We start from the raw sequence: 25,766 nt of genomic DNA, 5'->3' as shown, positions 1-25,766 counted from the left end.
AGAATAATAGGTCTGGTATTCCTCAAGGTCCAAGGTTTTCAACGACAGAGCACTGATGCCTTTTGGAGGCATTACAAATCGATTCCATTTACACTCACAGACAAGGAGAGCCTTCTGTATTGTGCAGGCCAAAAGCTGGCATTAAATGCTCTTTCTCCTGAAACCCTTCTTATTGCTCAACCACTCAAATGGCTACAGGCTACTGTCACACATGTCAAAACCAAGAGCACGCACTCATTCCCACTGCTAGCCCCCAATTCTGCTCCTAAGCAATATCAAGAAAAATTTGAAGATGACAGACAAACGTGCATTGCTGGGTTTTTTTCGCATCGTAGAAGTGTGATTCGAGTAATAAATAAAACACCATTTACAGGGATCGATTCACTCAAATAAAACAATATGAGCGACAATACACAAAATTTAGTTGCTGATGGAAACAGTGGGACTACTCGAAAAAGACTAAGTGCAATAAAGGAAAAACAAAAGAAAAACAAACAAACAAAAAACCCCACAAGGGGCAAGAGATCTTAAGGATAAGGAAAAGACCAAAAACATTTCCCACACATCTCCCCCACCCCTTCTCAGCTCCTTAGGGAATGGCTCGCACGTCCTCAGAAGAGAAGCAACCAAGCAGGAACCAGCATCAAAGAAAGGGAAGAAGGAGACGCCACCTACCTGTCCCAAAGGCTTTGGCCACCAGCCAGGCCAGATTACAGGCGATTTTCGCTCGGGAGAAATCATAATGGTCAAAGGGTTTGATGGCAGGAACAATGAAAGTCTTCCTCATCTCCTTGGCGTCTGCGGCATCCCCCATCTTCTCACAGGACCCCCGGCAATTGGGAACTTACATGGTTGTTTCTCCGTCCTCCTCCTCCTCCCACGGCCGGGAGAGCCGGCTGTAAATACGCCGACAGCAGCTGAGAGCAGCGCCGGACCCAGCTGTCCGTAAAGGGCTAACACCGCCTCCCGCCTTTCTCTGCACAGGAATGTAGCCGAGTCCGAGTGTCCTCTTCTTCCTCCTCCTCCTCCTCCTCGCTCTTTGTCTCAATTCACTCCCGCCGCCGTCCCTCCGCCTCCGAAAAAATGCCCCCGGCGGCCCCGGCCCCGCGTTCCCTGGGGAGACCCTGCGGCCAGGGCTGCGGGCCCCAGGCGGCCGCCAGCGCTTCGGCCCGGGCGGGAGCCGCCGGCAGGGCCCCCGCAGCCGCCGCAGGCCGGGACGCGGCCCTTCCCGGCGCCGGGATGTCAAAACGCCGGGCTCCGGCCCCGGAACGCCGCACGGCCCCGCACCGCCCCGGCGGCGGCCTCTGCGGGCCGGGAGCAGAGCCGGCTCCTCGCCGCTGCCCCGCGGCCCCGGCGCCCCCCGGCCGGCGCCCCGCTCCCGCTCCCGCTCCCGCGCCGCTCGGCGATGCCGCTGCGGCTCTCCACCCGCGGCTGCCGCACTGGACGGGCGAAGGCGGCTGCGCATGTGCCGCCAGCGCCTCCCCGCCCGGGCGGGGCGGGAGCCCGAGGGGCAGCGCCGGGCCGGGCTGGGCCGGGCCGCCCCCTCCCACAGGGGCTGCGGGCGCCGCGTCAGGCGGGGTCGCTCGAGGTGGGTCCGGCCTCGGGCGGGGCGGCCTCGGGAGCGCGGACAGGCCAGGCCAGGCCCGGCCCGGCCCAGCCCAGCCCGGCCTTGCCCCGGCGGCAGCGGGAGGGAGTGGGGGGAGCGTTTCCCGCGGTCAGGGGGCGCCGGCGGTGCTGGGAAAGCCTGGGAAAGGGCGGTGTCCCTCGGCCGCGGGTCCACCCGCCCCGCCGTCGCCGCTCTCCGCGGCGTGGCCGGACGGGCCGTCGGGGAAGGTCGGGATCACCCCGCGCGTCTCGTCTGTGAGGGGGGCTGAGGAGCCGCTGTGCGGGGCAGCCCGTCGGGCCGGGCCGCGGTGGCCGGAGCACGGCGCGCTGCCCAGGAGGCGGGCTGAGCATCTCCCCAGGGCACGTGTCCCTCCTGTTTTAAATAGGCTCTATATATAACTTTTACAATACTCAGGTAGAAAAATGACAATGCCTTCAAATGGTTCAGGGCCTGGTCACGCAATCACTGTAATAGCAGCAGGAGTAGCGATTTGCCCTGAAGACCATCTCCCGTGTTGCTCACAAGAACCTGGGCTGTTTTTGGGAGCTTACAGAAGCACTGTAACAGTGGGCTGCGTGAAGGGAAGCATTAGTCACGGTAGGAAGCATTAACTGCGTGATGAGTGACTCAAACAGGACTGGATGGGCTGGCTCCCGAGTGCGGGTCCGAAGGCGCGGCCGCGGCGGTGAGGGGAGGCTGGCGGGAGGCTCTGCTCCCCGGGCCCGGCTCGGTGACACGGGGCTCTGCTCCCCCGGCCCGGTTCGGTGACACGGGGCTCTGCTCCCCGGGCCCGGCTCGGTGACACGGGGCTCTGCTCCCCCGGCCCGGTTCGGTGACACGGGGCTCTGCTCCCCGGGCCCGGCTCGGTGACACGGGGCTCTGCTCCCCGGGCCCGGCTCGGTGACACGGGGCTCTGCTCCCCCGGCTCGGTGACACGAGGCTCTGCTCCCCGGGCCCGGCTCGGTGACACGGGGCTCTGCTCCCCCGGCCCGGTTCGGTGACACGGGGCTCTGCTCCCCCGGCCCGGCTCGGTGACACGGGGCTCTGCTCCCCGGGCCCGGCTCGGTGACACGGGGCTCTGCTCCCCCGGCCCGGCTCGGTGACACGGGGCTCTGCTCTCCCGGCTCGGTGACACGGGGCTCTGCTCCCCCGGCTCGGTGACACGAGGCTCTGCTCCCCGGGCCTGGCTCGGTGACACGGGGCTCTGCTCCCCGGGCCCGGCTCGGTGACACGGGGCTCTGCTCCCCGGGCCCGGCTCGGTGACACGGGTCTCTGCTCCCCGGGCCCGGCTCGGTGACACGGGGCTCTGCTCCCCGGGCCCGGCTCGGTGACACGGGGCTCTGCTCCCCCGGCTCGGTGACACGGGGCTCTGCTCCCCCGGCCCGGCTCGGTGACACGAGGCTCTGCTCCCCCGGCCCGGCTCGGTGACACGGGACTCTGCTCCCCCGGCCCGGCTCGGTGACACGGGACTCTGCTCCCCCGGCCCGGCTCGGTGACACGGGGCTCTGCTCCCCGGGCCCGGCTCGGTGACACGGGGCTCTGCTCCCCCGGCCCGGCTCGGTGACACGGGGCTCTGCTCCCCGGGCCCGGCTCGGTGACACGGGGCTCTGCTCCCCCGGCTCGGTGACACGGGGCTCTGCTCCCCGGGCCCGGCTCGGTGACCCCGGCTGGCCCGCCGCGATGAGGGGAGGAATCAGCACGTTCTGGGTGTTGTAGGTTATTGTGGGTATATTGTTATTGTATGTACGCATATATATGTATATCTATCTATCTATCTATTTGGAGTAATGTCTAAGTCTGCCCTTCTTCCCCTAAAAAATGATAAGACAAAGTCTAAGCATGACATTGTAAGATTTCAAATAATGTTCCACCCAGACTTATTTCTTTGTGTTTCAAGTGGACCGTGAATTGATCTGCACGGAGATTTTCCCATTGCTGTGTGGCTACGTGTGCTTCTAGCACTTCAGGTGCACAGTGAGACAAACATCATGATTATGAGGCAAGAGCGCTTTACAGTTTCTATATTTATTAGTAATGAGTAAATGAAGGGTTGTGGAGGTCAGCATTTGAAGAAATTGTTGCTGAGTATTCCCCACACACTCTGTGGGATGGGATTCCCAAACTGTCATGCATACCACTCCTAAGTGGTGCATACCTAGCTGCAAAACTAGGAGCTGCTGTGGGCAGTGCTCAGCAGAATGCAGGGGAGGAGGAAGTTGAGAAATCCTTGCTTTAGCAGGCTAAGGACTGAAATTCCCAGATTCTCTGCAGCAGAAATAGTAATAATGATACTAAATTAACATGTAGGTGCATTCGGAAAATGTTCTCTATTAAGAAAGGCTATATGCTTAATTTTCAACAATTAATGTTTGCATATTTTCCTTAATTTTTTTAATACATACTTTGGAAATAAGTTACGTTAGACACTTCACGTTATTTTAACTGTTTTTTACACTGGTGGTGGAAAATTATTTTAATTTTTCCTGCATATTTAATAACAAGCACCTGAAATTCATAAGCTTTAAAACCTCAAATGATTAGAGCTAAGAAGAAAAAGAACTAAGTTCCAGATCCCAATCAAATTGTTTCTTTCATGATTGAGAAAATACCTCAAAATTAGATCAGCCTATAGGAAAACATGTTTAGAAAAACTGTAGAGCCATTATTTAGCTATAATGGAGTTTTTTGTGGGTGAAGTATTTGTGTTGATGAAACCTGTTCAGAGTCACCAAACAAAATCTAAAAAAGATGTCTTGTGGTAACTGCAGTTAAAGTGGGGTTTCACTTGCTTAGTGCTTTTAAAAGTGAATGCATGAATATAAAATCTAATACAAGTAAGTGCAAAAGAAGACATCACCACTGGTTGCTGGAGTTCCTGTGCCAGTTCTACTTTTGCAAACGTGCCAAACTATCATCTTGCTTATTGCATTGTCAAAGCTATCAACAGCCAACACGGAAAATTATTAAAATCTGCTCTAATTGCTCAAAGTAAATAAACAGGAAAATTGAATTAAGAGTCATCCCTTTCTGCTCTGATCCTGTTTATACATCTTGAAATATTTTAAATAGTGACAGTCTTTCCTGTATGCAGTCTTTCTGCTGCACAATGTTTTATGCTTTAGCATTAATTCCAAGCAGAAAGACAAAGCATTAAAACAAGCATCTCACAGATTTTTATTTTCTTACCTTCTTTCTCCCTTCCTCTCCCCTCCCTCTACCCCAAATTAGAATCCCATTTGACTAGTTTCATCCTGTGATTACATCATAAGCCTAGTTGTTCACTGTCATGTGTCTGGCCATTTTCACAGTGGGTGTACCAGGCCTGTAGTGAGCATCAGGCAACAGGAACCAACATGGCCATGAAGCTGTGAGTTGTTGCTAATAGTTCTACCCTTGGGAGATAGTGGAAAAGTCCTGACAAAAATTTCATACATTTTTCCCACTTGTTTCAGGATTCACTTAGCTTCTGAAGAGGCTGTGTGTAGACTAAGAACCAGTAGACTAATTTCTGGATAGCACTATATTACAGTGTTCAATCTGGAATGACATTTCATGCATAGTTTCTTCCTTCACAACACTTGGTGATAAAGGCAAAGTGAAATGTTTTAAATTATAAATACCATGGCTGTTTTTGCAATGGCACTGTCTGTAGCCAGACTGGGTGCTAGTGCACCTAGCCAGTTTATCAGGCTGCCTATGGAGGATAGTAAAAACATTCCCACTTCAGATTAGCTGGTTGTATTAGGGCTAATCCACAAACACTGCAGTTCACAGCAACTATACTGCTGAGTAATTCTTCAGTTTTGAAGTTGGAAGCAGACTTGGAATAACACTGTGGGCATATTATCTTTAATGGCTGTTATCAAATTTGCCTAATTAAGATGATCCCATCTGTTTTTCTGAGCTTAGAGGATGCCAGTTATGATAGAAGTGGTTTGGCTGAGGGGAGGGGTGCACCCTGTGGCCTGTAACCTCTGCAGTGAGGCTGCATGCACAACTTGATGTGGTGCTGTCAGACTGTCAATTACAAACCAAGAACCAGTCCTGTCCCAGTGGGATCCCTGAGGAATGTGCTTGTTGACTTCAGCAGGTTTTGTGTTATATTTGTGAGGTCAAACAGGTAATCTGTAAATCATCATGTGAGGTTATTACAGCCTAAGGATGACATATGAAATGGAATTATTGTTATTCTAGCCTCTTAAACCATATTCTATTTAATATATTTCTTTATAGGTAGTGGTAAAACTGTAAGAGTTAAGAAATTGTATTTTTAAATAGCAGTCCAACTGGCTATATGCAATCTAGGAGACTCCTGGAGTTTGTAGAGACATTTTCCAGGTCCAGGCATTCAGTGAACCAACCAGAAGAGAAATTATGGGAGCTGGTGCTTGCCACTGCAGATGAGCTCATTAGAGAGGTTAAGATTGGTGGCAGTCTGGACTGCAGTGACCACTCCCTGATGGAGTTTGTGAGGATTGTGAGCCTGGCAAAAAGAGCTAAGTCAGGACCCTGAACTTTGAAACTTTGAAAGAACAAACTTCCAGTTGTTTAGAAGTTGATGAATGGGATTCCCTGGGAAACTGTCCCTAGGGACAAAGAAGCTGGCAGCTCTTAAAAACACTTTTCTTAAAATGAGGTGATCTTTAAGGTCCCATCCAACCAGGCTATTCCATGATAATCAAGTGAATGATTGTCTGAATGATTGAAGTTCTTTGCTGTTATTACTAACATGCATGTCTGTAGTCTCTGCAAGCTTGGAGTTTTCTCAGAGCATGATTTTGGAAGGGAGTGTGTTCTTCCTGTTTCAGGATGATGCAAAAGTGCAAGAACAGTTACATAATTAGTGTTTTCCAAATTCTTCTATTAATTTGTAATCAGAAACTACTGAGGGAAGAAATGTTTACCAGCTTTATACATTCCAGTAGCCATGATCCAAAGGGAAAACTAAGGTTAGTATGACATTTTACTTGAATCATCTGTGATTTTTGAAACAATTAAAGCTAAAAGAAAGAAAAATTGGAAAAAGAGTTACTTTAGCTCGTTACTGTTACTGAAATCTACACAACCAAAAAGCTGCTCAATGAGAACTAAGTGTGGTTCCTGACAGTAATTTCTCTTAATATTTGGATGCTACTGGTTTAATTTTCTCAACCTGGCTTTGAGCTAATGTAGCTCTGCAAAGGGGGGAAAAAAAAGTATACATCTCCCCCCCAAGTCCACTGGGTCACCAACCAAGCAACAGATCTGTGGCAAAAACTAATCTGCCTCGACACTCAGGACTGGTTTGTTTGTTTTGTCTTTTTCTCTGGTTACTTTCAAGTCTTCTTTTCTGAAATTTTAAAATTTGCTTCTAATTTTTAAAATCTGCTTTTTTTGTGTTCTTCCCATCTGGTGGAATTGCTCTTGTTCTAGGGGGTTTTAGATGAGCTGTCTTCCCACATATGCTGTGCAATACTCCCTAATTCCAGGACTCTCATCTTCCTGACATTCCACCATTGCCAGATTGGCTATGAAGAAGAAAATACCCTGCTATAACTTGTATTTTTTACTGCAAACTTTAAAACATATGGGAAAAATCCATTAAAATTAAATGAAAGATCTGTTTCATTTCTTTATGACCACCTAGTGCCTGATGTGTTTTCTAAGGAAAAATTTGAGGGTGATTTTTAATGAATATTATCTTTAAATGGCTTAGCTGCACTGTAAAATAGATATATAGAGGGAAACTTGCATTCAGATAAATACAATATACAAAAATAAAGCACCAAGTCATTGTTGTTAGCTAATGCTTTGCATCCCAGTTTAGAGGAAAATGGCCATGATTCTAGTTTTCAAACTGTACAGTCAGGTAAAAGAAGTTTAAATCAGTAAGACTTTTTCACCAAGTCTGAATGAGAGTGAATACAAAATTGTGCACTTCTTCGTGCTGTGACTGGCTTTTTTTGTGCTTCTTCCACATGTGAAGAAAGATCTGAACATTCATAAAAGCTCATTTGTTTTGAGCATGTACATCACTTACTAGAAGAGCATGAATAGACTTCATTTCCCATGTTTTGGCCCTGCTTCCAGTTTTCACTGAAGCTCATGTGTGTCTGAATGAAAAGAGCAGTAAAGAGCAGAGAATGCTCTGTTTAAACAGTAAATTTCTACTATCATTTCATTGCAGTGATTTTTTTTTCCAAAGGGAAAGCAAGGGAATAGCATAGAAACGATCCAATGAAGTTTTTTTTGTTTTGTTTTATTTAAATATATTTTTGAAACATCATAATCCAAATTTTCACTGCTACTTTTAGGAAGTTTCTATTTCCCTTAAATTACTGAGAAATTGCATGTTATTGAGGATTTTTTTTTTTATTATTACTTTAAGGAGCAGGTGTACATAGCTGGTAACTGTTTAAAAATCAGCTGTGGAAAGTGTATATCAAAGATTTTTATTGTAACCATTTATGTGTGCATAGTAAGATCATCAAAACCTGGGTGTATAGAACTCTGTTACATTTAATTCTCTTTTGGCACAACTTAATTTGTTTGTAATAGTTTCTGAGTAGCTTTACAGGGTGTTTGCTTTATGATTCATTTGAAAATATGTTCAAGATAGGAAAAATGCTTGGGATGTTTCAGCCATGTACAGAACAATTTGATTTAAATAGTCCTCCAATTTTAATATATATTAGAAACATGGAAAGAACAACAATTATTTTAATACTAGCCTTAAACCAAATGTGTGTATATATATTTAACAATAAAATCTTGGCTCCAACGAGATTTTTTTTAAAGTTTAGGTTAATCTTATGTGTTTCTCCCATTTGAAATCACTGGTGCTACAGACATGATTAAATATAAGTGTATATGTAATTAGTTTTCTGGATTAAAGGTGTCATGCAGTTTATTTGTACTTGAAGAAAAAAAACCTGAGTGAATTCTTTCTTGTAGAAAGTTTCAAAAGAGAAATCAAATACAAAAGTTGACACATCTCTCTGGTTATTCTGTCCTGTGGTATTCTGTCTGTATACATGGATCTGTTAAAGCCTGGAGTGTTATCTCTGCTATCTCACCTGGGCAAGGAGCAGCCAGGTTCCACTTGTTGGCACAAACAAGAGAGACATCCATCACCTTCATGGGTGTTGGAAACAGAGCTCTCCTTGATCACCAGTGCAGTTGAATAAGGATGGAGGAAGGAGGCCCTGACCTTGCTGCTCAGGGCATTTGTGAGCCCCACTTGTGATGGCCACTGCCCTGGAAGCAGCCTGAAACCCCTGGGATCCCATTTCAGCACAGTCAGAAAGTCCCCCATAGTCCAGGGTTTGTTTTGACAGCCACAGTTCAGTTGTTATGGATGATAATTTACTAAAGGAGTAGAGAACCAGCCTGGGGGAGAAGAAGCTAGCAGTCACTGTGTTGAATCAATCCATGAAACAACAAAAGTAACACCTGGAGATTTTATACAAGGAGGGAGACTTGCTGGGGTTTATACCTATTCCCTTTGATCTGGCAAGTCTCTGTGTTTGTGTCAAACTCTTTCCTCCCTTTTTTATTTGTTCTTAACAGAAATGAAGCACTTGCCAGATTGGAGAATGTAGGCCATCAGAACAGATTTCACTGCAATGTGCCAGTGTGTGATACAGATCCAGCTTGTTCAGATGAGTGAGTATTTTGCTATGCATTGGGTAACTGTTGAAATAGGGTAGCTGAAAGGTCTGTGTTGCAGCTGGTAGTCTGCACTTTCAGAAGTGGGAAAAGCAGTAAGTCGTGGTCACCAAAAGTGTTGGGGAAGCAAAAACAGTCTCAGTAGGAAAGAGTGAGTGTGTTCAAGTAGAAGGGCATTCTGCAATGCTTTATTTTCTTTTACCACCAAGGTCTTAAGTGGTATTGTACTCGTGTAATTAGTAATATTACTTGACTTTTTTGTGTAAAGAAATGAACTGGAGATGGACTAGTTCAGTAGTAACAGAAAAAAAAGCTCAAACCACATGCTATTTCTGTTGTAGCACGTCATAGGTCTTCTAGTCAAAGACAAGGATACCATGGTGCAAATGCTGAGCAAACTGATGAGCCATTTTAGTTCAGAGTGAGAATAATACAAGTTTTAGACATTTTAAGACTAGGCAAAGGGTAACAAAAAAAGGCTACATTGCACTGATTTTGTTATTTAAGAGAGCCCAGTTCCACAGAAATATCCTCACTGCTGCTAGAGAACAGGTTCCTTGTGTATCAACAGAAGATTAGCAACCATCTGAATGGAGATGGTGTGTCTGTGCTTCTGCTGTCTCTTTAATCATTAAAGGATGACATGTCATTCTTCCCAGGCCAACACCCTCTTGTAACTACTGCCTTCCTTTGTGGCTCCTTGCAGAGCAGACAGTGTCAGTAAGACAGAAGCCTTTTGGCAACCTTGTCTTTTTGCTCCAAGTTCCAGTTCATGCAAACTCTCCAAGAATGGTAATGTCTTTATACACCCAGCATGTTAGCTGAATTGCAAATACTCTTAGAGGAGCTGTTGTTCCATAGATTTTCATAGTTTTGATTAGTCTTGAATTGTAAGGTAGGTAGAGATATTTTGGGGTATAATGTGATCTATGGGGGTAAACCCAAGTTAGTCAGGAAAATCAGCAGTAACTTTAAGATACTCTGTCTTTTGGTTTTTTCTGGCTCTGTTCCTTCCAGTGTTTTCTTTGACATGACCTCATTGTACATATTAAGAAAAGTTTATGATTTATTGATATAGATTATATTTATATGTTTTGATTATCTCCTTCAGTTTTGAATTGCTAGGAGGTTATTCCTGATAGGTGTAAGCCTAAGCCACCATTTCCTCTCCACTACTTGGGCAACTATTGCTGCCTTCTTGTTTCTTGACACCTGGCTATTACCCAAGAGAAGCTTCCTTAGCTTGGGCTGAGATCTGTTTTGTGCCTGAAATCTAATTTCTGTACTTCTTGCTAGTTGCCACAGGAAAGAATATTGCTTTGGCCAGGAATTCTACAAAATGACCTGGTTGTAATGGGTCAAGAGGCAAAAAAGAAATGGGTACACTGAAATTGGACTTTTTGTGGCCCAAAGCTTTGAATCATTTGTTCAAAAACAAAACAAAAACAACCTGACAATTTCACATTGAAATTCTGTGCTAAACGTTAAAGAGCCAATTTTTTTCAAAACCTGGCATTATACCCAGGTCAGCTGAGTTGTATTAAGGATTAGCACAGATTTATTCCATTAAATTGTTTGGCAGATAGAATAAGGAGTGTTTCATATGTATTTCATACAGTCTTCCTTAAAAAGAAAATCCACGTCAGTGAAGTGTTGACCATACAGCACAAAGTCTCCTTTCACACTGCAGTACTTCAGACTTATTTAATATCCAAGAGTTAGAAAACATAAAATTATCTGGGGTACAAACTTGATAGCCACACATTTTCTTTCAACAAAGCAACTAAAAAATACGTGAAGTGCTAAAGTGTTTACATTATTTACTGTAAATTTAACTTGTTCCAAAACTCAAAAATATATTTTAAAACTTGTAATCTGAATTCTTTTGAACTGGGTATCATGTTGGAATTTTTTTCCCGCCAAGTTACAGATCCCAGAAAAATAAGGTTTGCATGAAAAGTTCTTGGCAGATCTCTCTTGGAACAGCACAAACAACACTGCTTAACAAGGAGGCATTCATTATTTCTGTCTTGTTACCCTCTGCTGTTACAGTCACCAGCTGTAAGGTTATTGGCATCTTTGAATCTTCCTAATAAAAAGCATAGGGGAGCAGTCATTCAAATATGATAGTGAGAAATATTTGCATTTTTCAGGTTTGCTTTTGTTTTTTAATAACCATTGTGCTTTATCCAGTTGAGCTAATGCATTGTCTGCATGTTCTCACAACAAAGAGAGTTTAGGAAAGTTTCAGGACAAATGTGTTGGTCTCACTGATGTGGTCTGTGATCCTTGAGTGTGTGATTAAAGTGTTTTGTCTTTCAAACCTAAAGCCATCTGGTGTTTAATTTTTTTGTTTAAAAAAATCGTGGATAAGTGGCCTTCTTAGTAAGAATACATTTCTGTTGCATTACCATCCTTTTGGAAAAGCTTTTAACAGAGTTGTAACTTTTTTTGCTAAATGAAGCCACAGGTCTTGTATCCTGTTTTGCTTAGCAGTCATATACAATGCTTTTTTTAGCACCTGACAGTGAAATCAGTGCCAGGTATCACAGATCTGTAAAATTAATATTTGAGCCCTGCAGTATGAGTTGTTTAAAAAAAGTATCCACAAGGTGTATTTTTTCATTACACTATTAAGACTGTATTTAATACTCTTTGCACAGAGTGATGTTTGAGAACTTCAAAAATCTGTAGGCTAGAGCCCAACAGAAACAGTTACTTGAGGCAGTGGTAAAGGCTGAGATCAAGGAAACTTTTGAGACCTGGATCCTGGAGCTGTGCAGCCACAAGCCCAGTGCTGGTAGAAAGTCCAGGAGCTGGAGGGATGCTGTGCTGGGGAGAGGGTGCCCAAGGCTTCCAAAGGCAATGCTCACTGCTGGCAGTCACCCCGAGCTTGGCTTCTACTCTTGCAGCAGCAACTGGTTTTTGAAAGTGTAGTTACAGCCTTTCTGTGCCCTTTAGTTATGTTTTGGTGAGGGATTCAACTAGGGCAATTTAATCCTTCATATAGAGACAGAAGGAGCACCAAATGTAATGTGGAGAAGCATGAAGGCTAAACCCAATGGTTAATACTGGCATGGATTTTAACAGGAGTACTGATATAAAGTCTGCCTTGTAGCAGCTCTCTTGCATATATTCCAGTCCTTTCTTGCAGTGGTTTCTGCTGCCACTAGCAGTGCTTTAGGTAGGAGCTTTAGTGGTAGAAAAAAAATAATTATTAGCCATTTACTCAAAAGGTTGATGCCATAAATCTTTTCTTCAGTTTGTCACAGTATTGGATTTTAACTGTATGTTTCCTTCCCTCCCTATGAATGCAGTGTACCTATTATATTTGTCATACTTGCTGATTAATTAGAAAGGTTTTTATCTCAAGTTACATGAATGAAAGGAAAGTTTATTGATGGGCAGATGGCAATACACATTGATCACAGGTCATCTGACAAGCTGGAACTCAATGATTCCTGTTGTGTCCTGTGGAATTTCTTTTTTTCTCTCACATCCTTTTGAATGAGACCCCAAAGGAGGCGGAAAAAATTGTTTACTTTCAGTAATTGTATATTGTGTGACTGTTATCTTACTGTTAGAATGGATGCCAATCTCTTTTGCCTCCAGACTTAATAAGTGGAACACAAATATATTCTCTCAGAAGGAGAAAGATGTTTACACAAAAGGAGAGAATTTTTAATTCTTAATTCTAATTACATAATATTTCAAAATTTATTTAATCCTGTTAATTTCCTCCTGAATTCTCTAACAATCTGGGTTATAGTTTGCTGCCCACTGAAATCCCTGGAATCTGGCAATTGTGTTTTCAATCTTTTGGTCAAATCCTTGTTCTCTAAGTCTCTCTGACAGAGGTTTGTAAGTTTAAATTAGTTTAAATGATTCTCATACCCTAAAATCATTCATTTTAATTGCCTAGACTATCTTGTACACAAACGTTGGTAATTGTAGTCACTGTAGTTTTTATAGCTGTGCTAACAGTGTGGTGATACTGAATTAGAGAGTCCATCAGTTTTCAAAGTAAATATTATAGGCAGTATTTGAGCATATAATCACATACATTAATTATGTTCATAATTTTTTCATGAATCGTCCTATAGAGTTATTTCCCTATGGACTAGTGACATTTAATGCTGAAGCTTCAGGGCAGGTTTGCTGTTATTTGTGGTGGTTTTTTTCTTTTTCTTTAAAAAAAATATACCTCCTCTGTAATATGCTTTAAGGGTACAGATTTAATTAGATTGTTTTTTTAAATTCAAATTTTACCATGGATTTTTGCAGAGACTTAATATTGGCCAAAATTTCCTTAGAATGTGGCTCTTCAAACAAAGAGAGTGCTCAGAAAGCCTGAAAATATTACTTCAAGTCTTTTTTTACTGATGATTTACTTTTAAAAACTGTAGGATTTGCCTGTTTAGATTAAACAAAATTAGAAGAACTAGGCCTCAAACTAAGTATACTGCATGCAATACCTGTACAAAATCAGGACATCTTGTATGAATATGAATTGTCTAGGTAATGGTTAGCCACCATTATTTGTTTTTAGATTATCTGGATTTTTCCTGTGTGGCTCTCTTAAAGCTGTAATTCAGAAACCAGTGGAGTAATTGACTCACTGGTTCCTTCAATCAAAGAACTATTCATTACATACACTTGGGGTTAGAGCTGCAGATTAGCTACCTAAAAATCTGCTGAGCAGCTTCAAAATTCCCAAAAGTTAAAGAAACAGAACAGAAGTTTTATGGCAAAACACAGGCACCATTCCCCAAGTAAACATACTGTGGCTTCTGTACCTCCTTAGTGGAAAGACATTCTCCCTCCTTTCCACCCAGCAGCAGATTTTTGTTAACTCAAATTATATGTATTCAAGTGTGGCACACTTGGAAAAAAAAAAAGCCCCAAACCCAGAGAATTTTTTTTTTTTATTCTTTAATTGACATCTTCATAAACTTAATATTCTTCATTCATTATAATGTTATTGAACAACAACAGCAAGGCTCTGGAATTCCCTATTTTAGAATAATGTAACATGGGATATATACTGAGATATTTAAAAGAATTAATAGCTTAATGAAAATCCAAAGCTGTTCCTCTTGATGTGATTTTAGACATATTTTAATTGTCAGATCTGTCTGTCTGGCACTTGCCACTTGAGGGAGTGATGCATGAGGGGCTGGTTGGACTCCAGTCCATTCTCAGCAGATTTGCATGTGCTGGGAGCTCACTCAAGGTGGAAAATTCAGACATTGTGTGAAGATATTATTGCTACAAGGGGAACTTAAAATGCTGTGTATTAAAATGTTTTGGAGAGTTACACTTTGGGATGGTTTTATCTGATCCTCAATCCCTGTGTGGAACTTGAGAAGACCTTGCCTGCCAGAGGTGTGGAGAGGCGTGCAGAGGTTTGGATCAGGTGGGAATTAACAGGGTCACTCTGGGCAGTGTTGCAGTGGGGAGCTGAGGTGGATGCTGCAGTCAGGCACCTCTTTGCAATGCTTGTGATGCTGTCTCTGAATTAGTATATGGAATGCCTGTTTCTTATGGATTTACTGTGCCTGGGAGTAGAGGAATTCCAGTCTCCTTCTTTAATCCAGTCTTGTTTTACTGAATTATTTATTATTTGCAAGTGATGGGAAAGGTTGATTCATGCTTCAAAAGAAAGACTGTGACACATTATAGAGTAAATGCCTGGTTTTAGACTGAGGGTAGGAATCCTTTCTGTTTCGTTGATATATAAACCTTTAATATGAAAAAATATTGATATAATTTAAAATAGACCAAAAAATGGGACACTTACTATTAATAATCTGTTGCTTGTGGTTTTCATTATTTCTTTTGACTTTTAATCAATAGTTACTGTCTTTGTTATTCTAACAGAAATTTGCATAAAGTTGAAATGATCTGTTGCTCTATATTTATGTAGTAAATCTGTCAGTATATATTGGCCCTTTTGTACACATGGGGTTGTGTGTGTATTGTTACATTTCTGTAGCTCCTGCTATTTACTTTAGAAGTTACTCTGAAGAGACACTTTAATTATATAAGGACTATATTTGTGCAGGGGTTTCTAACAACAATACGTGATACCTTCCTAAGCAGCTACTGTACACGAGTGTGGGCAAGATGGGAATATTGTAAAGTCTTGGAGTTTTACCAACTCAGTTAAATAGCCATGTAATCATACAAAATACAAATGCTACCCTGCTGCCCTGGAAACATTTACACTTTCCTTTATGACACTCCCAGAAAAATTGTCCAGAATGAGCAAAAATTATTGTCCATAATTACTCATGGTTTTCTAGCAGTACTTAAATCCACTTTTATTCAGCCAGTGCTTGAATTAGCTAGTTTTTAGGAGGAAAAATATGAAGATAAACCCCTTTGTAGCATATCTGAGAGCATCTTGTGTGGGACATTTAATGTACTCTAAAGGTACAAAAATTGGAATTAAAAAATCTCATTAAAATGCCATTCACCTTAGATCTGATTAGCAGCATCAAGAGCTGAGAAGATGGGAATTAAATTCACCAAGGAATCTCTTACTCTTACACATTTCATCATTCTGAAAGAAAACTTAGGGGAGTGACTGAACTAGAATGTTTATGCTTTATTCCAGAAAAAAAAAAAAAAAAAAAAAAATTCTTCAGTGAGTTCATGAAGTACAATATCTCTTTCAGAAGAAGTTTTGTGATATCTATACTGATTAACTTCTCCACGTAAATAAAGAATAACCTACTACATTCTGTGGGATCTTGCACTATTTTTCAGTGGTGAGCATTTTTTATAAACCATGTTATGATTTTTTTTGGAAGAAATAATGAACTATCAATAATTATGCAGCCTTTATGAGCCTCTCAAGGTACAGTAGCTCTTTTGTTACCTTTTATTAGTCATCTCTTTTTCAGACTGTTGAGTCTACCTAGTTATTTCTTGTATGGAAGCCCTTTCATGCCTCTGAATATCCATAAAGTCCTTTTCTAAAACTTTTTTCAATCTCTACTGTAGCCTTTCTCACTCAAGAGGAGAATTTTCTACCAACTAAGTTTGTTTTTTCTTACTGCTGTTACACACTGAAAAAACCAGAAAAAGCTGATACATATAGAATGTTTGTATTTTGATCCATGGACTGTATCTCATATCATATTAAATATTGTTGAAATACTGGTCTTTGTTTAGCAAATGACGTTTTGAATTCCAGGAAATGACCTTGTTAAAATGGAAGTAAGAAAAGGAAATTTGTTTCTGTTAGGGAGGGAGAATGAAGGAAAGTAAGTTAGTGCAATCAAAGGGGAATGACAGAGGCTGAATCAGAGAAAGGTGGGGATTTTCACAGGAATATATGGAGTGTGGGTGGAAGGTGCCTGACAGTTTTTCAGCCTAGTGATGCCCACTTTCCAAATGTTCAATAATCTTTTCTATTCCACCAGTTAATTAAAAATCCCAGAGGCAAACCCCCCGCCCCGTCTGCAATTTGTATTGTTACTGTTGTAACAAACTGCTAGAGAGAAATCCAGGGTACTTTAAGATAGACCATGTTTCACATGTGACTGGATTTGAATGTTACAGAATGCTGTAGGCAGCTGCTTGAAAGCCCCCAGCTTTGTGTCTGTATTTTTACCCTCCTCTCACTGGCTCCTCTGACTGCTCCTCTGGACTGCTATTAAATTATGCTTCCAAAGGGGCTGTTAGGATCTATGATTTTCTCTTCAGCAAGAAATGGTGATGGTGGTAGTCCCCAACAAAAGCAATGAGGCAGAAATACAATTCTCCATCAGTGTGGATGCTTTCAGGTTAATGGGATTAATGTTGGAGGGAGGAAGTAAGATTGGGGGCATCTGGAGTGCCTGGGAGTACATCAACCCAGAGAGCTCCCTTCAGGGTATCTTTGCCATGCACCAAGTCATTATGGTCATAGGAGATACCTTTTGAAATCCATGAACTGTGCCCATCACAGCAGGTTGGGGCATGTCCTGGACTTTTCTCTTGTGTACATTATGGGCTCTGTTGTGTGCTGCAGGAATGTTTTTCTTGTGTACAAATGTGTGTGTGTCTGTAGTATGTATCTGTGTCTGTAGTATCAACTTGGGCTGTAACTGCGGGAGGGCTGGACATGCCCCTCCACAGAGCCAGTGTTGCAAAATGTGGAATATGTACAATCTTCGTAAGAAAGATTGTTCTTTGTTTGATCTTTGTATACTTTCAAGCCTAATCAACAAGAAGGGAAATTTAATCCATGAAACAAAGAGCAGCTAACAAGTTCAAAGTGATGCCCAGGTGTTAGAAAAACAAATTACTTGTTGGTAGAATTACCTTGTCACAGTTTAGGGCTTGACGTGTTCCACTGACCTCAGACCTATGGGGAAGTTGGCAAATCCTGGGAAGAAGGATGTGTCCACTGATACTGGACACAAAGAATGCAGGATTTACAGGAATGCAGGTCCACGAGAATTCCCAAGATAAGGAAGAAACGAATAAAGACAACTCAGACAAGTCAGCTCCGACTGGGTAAAAGGTAAATGTGGCAGGGGGAGATCACGATCACTGACTCATGGCCCACCAACCCAAAAGAGAAAGACTGAGCATGCAGACTAATTAGCGTGAGAAGTGAGGGAATCATTAATAACAGAAGATAGAATTCTGATAGAGAACCGTGTAATGTGTAGCCAATGAACATTATTGTCTTTGTCAGCTAGAATATATAAATAGTAAAAAGTTTTGACAATCGGCGTGCCGGATTTGTGGAATACCACCGCGCCCCGCCCCGCCCTGCACCGCCCGCCGGGGCTGTGGGCGGGAGCGGCCCCGTGTGGGCGGGAGCCCCGCGCGGCCGCCGCCATTTTGTGCGGGAGGCGGCGCGCGGCCCGGCGGCAGCGGTGCGTGAGGCGGGGGCCGGGACTGGGGCCGGGCTCCGCCTGCGGCGGCGGGCGCGGGTGTCGGGCAGAGGAGGCCCCGCGCCGCCCTGTTCTGCCGTGGGGTGGGTGGCTCCTGCCGGAGAGCGGCGCCGGGAGAGGCTGTCGTGCTGCCCGGGGCCCCGCGGGCCCCTCCCGAGCAGCGCGTCTGTCAGCCATGCGCTCTGTGAGCGGTCCCTTCGCCTGAGAGGCTGCCGAGCTTGCGGAGAGGTTCTCTGTGGGAGATTCTCGTTAGGCGCGAAAAATGAAATGGTGATACTTGGCTTGTGGTCGCCCCGGCGCTGCTGCCGCCTCCTCGGGACTGCTCCCGGTTACACGAACACAGCGGTCTGTGCGCGCAGACACAGCTTGGTGTCCGCTTCAAAAACTCCTGTAACAAGTCTGTAGAGACTGGTAGGCGCAGTACAATTTATTCAGAATAAAATTGCCGTATTTTTTGTACCTTTTTACTGATTGTATGATAGCAAACGATTGGTCAGTTATCTGATGCTTTCGGAGACAAATACTGAAAGTTCAGAATATAGGAGATAGTTCTTTTTGAATACTTAATTCTCTTGTATTACGGTGTATATTTGGCAATTGATCGTGTAAGTCTTTACTTGTTTCTGGACACTGTGAACAAGCTGAGCTAGACTAAGCAAATCTCAAATTTGCAGCCTTATGATTTTAAGTGGACTTTAAAAAGAACAACAAAATGAGTAATTTTGGATGGATCCTATATTGAATTTGACACTTTCTGAAATTGATTGTTTTATTTGCTTTAGGTTGGTTGTTTTCCTAAAGCTTAGAAGAATGCTTGCATATGTGGTTTCATCTTACAAACTGGTGAACTCTCCAAGGATTCAAATATGGGTGACTTGCAAAATGGATAAATTTCCACACAGTTAAAAGCAAAGTGTTTACTCAGCTGCAAAGACCTAACACTGAGAGTTAACTGTAGATAGATCTTGATATTGTTCCCACTGTTATTTTAAAATACTTCTTGACATTTGCATCAACATTGTTGTGGTCAAGATCTTTTCAGAAACTGAGTATTGGTTTCTGTGTTTGCCAATATTTGCTAAACCTTTTTTTTTTTTCCTTTTTTTTTTTTTAATGGTGGCAGTAAAATGTACCTTTTTCAATAGTAGCAATTTCTAACAACTGTAACAATTTTCTTTCCAGTGTACTGAAGTATGTTTTTACCACGATCTCTTAAAGTCAAGAGGACTGGTGATGAGGACAGAAGTTGTACAGCTAAGAAAAATAAACTATCTTCTGGAGAATCTTTGCTAGAGGAGACCACAGAGTTCCAGGACTGTAAGTCAGTTGGAGTAGAAATTCCTTCTTCAACAGGCAATTCAAGTGAAATTGTACAACAACACCCAGAACCTGTAGCTGCAGACCTTGGCATTGCTAATATACCATTGGGAAAAGACAGCCAAAATACTGAGGAGGATGGCTCTTTGGAAGAACCCATAAAATCCTTCAGCAAATCCCAGCGCTGGGCAGAGCCTGGAGAACCTGTGTGTGTTGTGTGTGGCCGTTATGGGGAGTATATCTGCAATGAAACAGATGAAGATGTTTGTAGTTTGGAATGTAAAGCCAAACACCTTCTACAAATTGAAGCAAAGGAAAAGCAGCTAGCATCTGATCAACCTGCAGACTCTCAAGCAGAAGCTCACCTGCCTAACACACCTTATTTCTACAAAGATCATGCCTTTATTTTAGGTTTGCAAGATGAGCAGGTTATGAACCTTAAACTCCAGCTGGGTATTGCTGTACAGGGCCAGCAAGTTCCAAGACCTATTGTAGAGTTTGAACACTGTGGTTTTCCTGAAACTTTAAATAATAATTTAAAGAATTCTGGCTATGAAGTCCCAACTCCCATCCAAATGCAAATGATCCCTGTTGGACTGTTAGGGAGGGATATTCTGGCTAGTGCTGACACAGGCTCTGGCAAAACAGCAGCTTTCCTGCTTCCTGTTATTATGAAGGTTTTGAAAGAGGTAATGAAACTTCAGACAGTTAGATAAAGCAGTTTGCAGCTTTGTCTGTTGGATTCCCAGTGTAATGGAGAATGTGATTGCAGTGTTTTTCATTGACATTCAGTGATGTATTTGACTTTTGATTGATCAAGCATTTGGTTCTTGAGGGGAGGTGCTGATTATTTTTAATGAAACTGAATGTTTTTTTACTTTGGTCAGGAGATGAAGCAACTGTGTCAATATTACCTATTACACAGTTCCTGCTTGTTGAGAAAGTTAATTAAATTCTGTGGTAAACTTCCTAAATGACTTAAAATAGGGAGTGAAAATAATTCCATGTCCTCTGTAAGTTCTTCCTGTGTTTTCATATGTCAGATGGCTCAAAGAGATTTGTTGGAATTGGTGTAGCTTCACTGAGTTATTTCTCTTGGAATATATTTGTTTGACTGTCAAATAACAGGAATTTGGGGTAAAAAAATCTGAAATCCTCTAGTTACACAGTCTCCACTTTTATAATGTGGGAAAAGAATTAAGAAAACTTATGCTTTGTAAAGATGAGTGTATTATTAGAAGCAGTGGCAAATAGTATTCCATACTTTGTGTGTGGTTCAGAACTGTTTTTTGCTTTACAGGCTTTATTCTAAAAGAGGTGCATAAAAATATATTAGGAGGATTCTGGACATGATTCTAGGAATGCTTTGCACTGTTTAAATACCGTTATAGAATGTATATACACACAAATGTGTGTAAATCTTTTCTAATGAATAATTGAAAGGTTAAGTAACTTTTATTCTTTAAAGTACACTAGCAACTCCTAAACTCTAGTTTAAGAATGAAAGCATTATGTAGAAATAGATAAGAAAAGGTGTATACACTCCAGTAGTTTCTCTGTCTGATTATCATTGAAGTCTGCAAGGCAGATATATATTTATAGTAACGTGCAAAATTGGAGTCTCAATGAAAAATGCAAGTGTACGCAATCTTTCCCATTCTTCATCTTCAGGGTACTGTACAAGTTAATGTATATATCGAGAAGTAATTTTATTTTGCAGCTTAAAATAATTTTCATTTTTAATGTAAAAGATTACTTTGGGAAATTTGAAAGATTAATTTGAAACCTTAACGAGATTTTTTTCCTCTCCTTCTTAGACAGAAACTCCATCTGCCCTTATTTTGGCACCGACTAGGGAGCTGGCAATTCAGATCGAGCGGCAGGCCAAGGAGCTGATGGCTGGGCTGCCCAACATGAGGACGGTTCTGCTGGTGGGAGGTTTGCCCCTGCCCCCGCAGCTGCACCGCCTCAAGCAGAGCGTCAAGGTGAGCCACGCTGGCACCACATTCACAGAAAGAAAAATGTTACTGGTGACATGTGAACACACAGAGATGGCTTCCTCCTAAGTCTAAATGACAAATGTTTGCTACCTCCTGAAAATTTTACCTCTACAACAAGGAGTTGTAGTTGAGAGGAAAAAGTAGATTTGTTTTTTTTTTTTTTTCTTTTCCAGGTGATAATAGCAACACCTGGAAGACTTCTTGAGATTTTAAAGCAAAGTTCTGTTCAACTACATGGCATAAAAATTGTAGTGGTGGATGAAGTAAGTTTTTATTTATCAGAGTTCTATTACCTATACAGAGGTCCTGTAAGAGTAATGTGCTAGTCTCACTTATTAAACATACAGAGTGTTTGTTATAAAAATACAATAAAATATTTCTTAGGAGACAGTTTTATTTTCCAACACAATTTGAAATGTGTTTAAACAACACATGTTCTATTGCTGTAAAGATTTAGGTACTGACAAGATAATACTGTCAGACCAGTGTGAACCATTTGTTTTTAATTTACTTACTTAGCTTTTCTTCTGGCTGTAAATACTCCTGTGTTTGGATTGTTACATGTTACATTATGGTTCTTCTGTCAATTTAAGTTCAGGATCTGGCTGTTCATGGAAAAAATGTGGTACAAATCTAATATTTTTCATTTAGGTAGATACCATGCTAAAAATGGGTTTCCAGCAGCAAGTGTTGGATATTTTGGAAGACATCTCTCATGATCATCAAACCATACTGGTGTCAGCCACGATTCCAGTGGGCATTGAGCACTTGGCAAATCAGCTTCTGCACAATTTTGTCAGAATAACCATTGGAGAGAAGAATCTGCCATGTTCCAATGTTCGGCAAATTATCTTGTGGGTAGAAGAACCATCTAAAAAGAAGAAACTCTTTGAAATACTAAATGTAAGTTTGATATTTTTCTCAGAAGAGCAATTTATTAAATGATTCGTGTCTTTCTGCATCTCTGTCAGGTTCTTATCTCATGATCAGGAGAAACTGAATCCATGTTGATGATGAACAGCCAATGGTTGTAATCTCTTTTTAAATAAACTGTTTAATTTTACAGGATAAGAAACTCTTCAAGCCTCCAGTGTTGGTGTTTGTGGACTGTAAACTAGGAGCAGATCTCTTGAGTGATGCTGTTCACAAGATTACAGGATTGCAGTGCACAGCTATGCATTCTGAAAAGTCTCAGGTGGAAAGAACAGACATATTACAGGTTTGTGCCTGCTCATGTTAAAGGTGTTTTGGTAGATTTCAAATGGCCTTTTTTTAAAATGTGGCTTCATTTGAATGACTGAAGTCATAATTGACTGTTTTTCTGCAGTAATACCTGAGGTATTGCTGGGGGAGGTGAGAGACAGACAGGACTAAGAAACTGCAGATAAAAATCCTGTTTTAAATGTAGATAAATACAGAGACTGTTTCCCAGATTATTTGAAATGGGAATTTAAATAAGCATTTAACTGTAACTGATAATTTTTGGAATTAAAATTGTAGGTTTGATCTCTCTGATTATCTCTCTGAATTATATTCCTGTTTAAATTAAGAATACAGGGAGCCCCTCTCTCTTCTACAATAGAATAACCTCACTGGGTGTGTTCTTACACCAAATAACTAACTGTTAACCTATGCTTGGAGAGGTTTAAAATACAAATAACGAAAAAATAATTAATTTTGGTTTGTTCCTTCCTTGCCAGGGATTACTTCAAGAGAAGTATGAAGTTATAGTAAGTACTGGAGTCCTTGGACGAGGGCTTGACCTTGTCAATGTCAAACTGGTGGTGAATTTTGATATGCCTTCAAGTATGGATGAATATGTACACCAGGTGAATAAATAGATTGTGAATGCTTTACTTGAAAAGTATATTGAAATTGACATCCACCTGTGGAGATTTAAATGCAAACAGAAAGATAAAAATTATCTTCAGAATATTTTTTTATAGGAAAGGAAAAAATGGTGCTGGATATTTCTTCTGTAAGTCTCATATCAATTGCTCAAATCTATAATACTGTTCCTATTATCTCCTATATAAGTTACTAAAACATAAAAGTGTCTTTAAATCACTTACTTTTGCAGTGTTCTTCTTCCTGCTTTGTACTCTCTTGTATCATTTTGTGTCTATAGAAAACAAAGTTTACCACTTTTTATTGTGTGAAGGAAGGCTGGATGCCCCTCTTGCAGGTGTAGCTCATCCACAGTGTGGGCTATGCATTAATAGTCAGGAAAGCATAAACTTGATTTCTTCCCCTCTTTCTAGTCAAACATCTCCTCTGATTTTTTTTTCCTGTGGATTTCCTGCTTTAGAAAAGATGACCTGTGAGTTGCATGTGTGTGCATTTAAGTAAACAGTCCCCAGCCCTAGTTTAGCTGGCACATCAAGAGAACTCATTCTTGCCCTCTTTGTGGCATGAGGAAGACACAATGCTACTGTGTGCAGTTCTGGGAACATCAGCTGTGGGAAAAGGCAGCAAACTGGAGGGAGTCCAGGTGAAGTCAGGGGGCTGGCACACGTGACACCTCAAGACAGGCTGAGGCAACTGGGCTTGTTTGGGCTGCACTGGAGACTTAATTGCTCTCTTGCATTCGGGTGATTACAGAGGAGACTGAGGCAGGCTCTCCGTGAAGATGCACAGGGAAAGGACAAGAGCAGCAGTTGTAACTTTCTGGAAGGGAAATTGTCGCCTCATAGCAGGGGGAAAGGAGGGGAGTCAGGCAGTGATGGGACCTTTGTGCTTCAGACACTTGAAACAAGGCCTTGAGGGAGCTGATCTGACTTTGAAGGAAACCTTGTTCCCAGTAGATGAGGAGGACCTCTGGAAGTATCTACTGTCATGAGCTCCTCAAGTATCCTGTGTAATTAACTGCAGTATTCCCCTCTTCTTTTTAATTATCTTGCTCTAAAGTTTCAAGCATGTATTAATTAAATGAAAATGGTCTTTCCTAGCATCAAAACTATACCAATATTAACGTGTTAACTGTTCCTAAATAGAAAAGAACCTACAAACATTCTGTAATTTGTTCATGCATTTTAGATACTGTTGGTAAATAATTTAAAGGTATTAGGATATTGAAAGTCAAGGGAATTTTTGTGACCATGCTGGCACATATTGTATTTGATATGAAGTATTTGGCATCTCTGTAGTATTTTTTAAAATCTTTTGTTTGGATCAGATTTACTGTAGGCCTTTGCCCATAATCTGTACCTCATATCTCAGTATCAGATTTCTGGTACCTCTCATAAACAGGTCATAATTTTAAATGCATTTCAGCTACAGCTTCAGATCTACATATCCTGAATTCATTAAGTTTATTTTAAGTACCTGTGTGCTTACAGGATGAGAGAGATTTAGCCCTGTCACTTAGGTTTACTTGCTGTTCTATAACAAAAAAACCCTAAACGTCTAAGACTGTTTGAAGGACTTAATTTACTTTTGCTAACTTAAAATGAATTTATGATTTTTCAGGTTGGAAGAGCAGGGAGATTGGGTCACAGTGGAACTGCAATTACTTTTATCAATAACAACAACAAGAAGCTCTTTTGGGATGTTGTGAAGAGAGTAAAACCCACAGGCACCATTCTTCCCCCACAGCTGCTTAATTCCCCTTATCTGCATGACCAAAAGAGAAGAGAACAACAGAGACTTAAACAGTTACAGAATAGCCTTGTAACAGGAGATAATATTATGGACATTATTAAGAAACACAACAAAAATAATTCTCAGAGGTAATAATGGCATATTTATGGTTATTTAATTACAATAAAAGTATGATTAAAAGTAAATATGAAATGTTGCCTTGTATATTGCATTTTTAAAAGAAATTTGTACTGTTTTTTAAGAAGTCTCCTTTTTATCCTATTTTTTTTTTTTAAATGCAGGCTATTGTGTGCTTGAATTACTGTAGTACCTAGTAAAAGTAGTCTGGAAAACTTTTTCAAAACTGGTACTCCTTGTTCTTGCTGCCAAGGAAAAAAAAAAATTAATGGCAGATTAGCCCTGAAAATCTGTTCCTGTTAGCTTAAATAAAATCTTCCACTGGGAATGCTTCTCCAAGTCCTCAGTCTGCTCTCTTGTGGTTTCTTAGGAACATATATGCAACTTTTGTTAGTAAACGGTACTCAAACTCTGGTTTCTCCATTAATGCCTGTAGACCAGCTGGCAGTTCTGCTGAAGGAGTTTGTAATACCAGAAATCATTTATTAGTGTAACTTCATGGAAGAGAAATAAAATAAAACCTATAATTTTGATTTTATTTATTCAAAATGATGTCTTCTCTAGAAATTAATTCTCTAGGAATTA

General features: G+C 41.6%; 2 protein-coding genes across 12 annotated transcripts in view; one reads left to right on the top strand and one right to left on the bottom strand.

Moving 5' to 3' along the window:
• The window catches only part of CAMSAP2 (calmodulin regulated spectrin associated protein family member 2), a 78,883-nt gene extending 77,738 nt beyond the window's left edge, over positions 1-1,145 (bottom strand). For all 4 annotated transcript variants that reach the window (XM_079313556.1, XM_079313557.1, XM_079313558.1 and 1 more), the window contains exon 1: positions 676-1,145. In XM_079313556.1, the coding sequence (XP_079169682.1) occupies positions 676-814 (139 nt within the window). In that variant the 5' untranslated portion in view covers positions 815-1,145. The remainder of the gene's footprint in view (positions 1-675) is intronic.
• Positions 1,146-1,473: 328 nt separating this feature from the next.
• Positions 1,474-25,720, top strand: DDX59 (DEAD-box helicase 59). Of its 8 annotated transcripts, XM_079313561.1 has the most exons (10): positions 1,495-1,588; positions 2,054-2,203; positions 9,155-9,250; positions 19,330-20,153; positions 21,282-21,449; positions 21,638-21,727; positions 22,116-22,367; positions 22,531-22,683; positions 23,165-23,293; positions 24,933-25,720. In XM_079313561.1, exons 4-10 carry the CDS (start codon positions 19,341-19,343, stop codon positions 25,194-25,196), a joined length of 1,869 nt encoding a protein of 622 aa, XP_079169687.1. In that variant the 5' UTR covers positions 1,495-1,588; positions 2,054-2,203; positions 9,155-9,250; positions 19,330-19,340; the 3' UTR covers positions 25,197-25,720. The 8 variants fall into 8 exon arrangements, with proteins under 8 accessions (XP_079169688.1, XP_079169691.1, XP_079169687.1 ...); XM_079313565.1 differs by lacking the exon at positions 9,155-9,250 and having other exon boundaries at positions 1,494-1,588; XM_079313560.1 differs by lacking the exon at positions 2,054-2,203 and having other exon boundaries at positions 1,545-1,588.
• Positions 25,721-25,766: the final 46 nt, after the last annotated feature.

The sequence above is a fragment of the Erithacus rubecula genome, assembly GCF_903797595.1.
Source record: "Erithacus rubecula genome assembly, chromosome: 10".
Lineage (NCBI taxonomy): Eukaryota > Metazoa > Chordata > Aves > Passeriformes > Muscicapidae > Erithacus > Erithacus rubecula.
The sequence above is the reverse complement of the archived record's forward strand: the minus strand, read 5'-3'. Positions and strand labels throughout refer to the sequence as shown.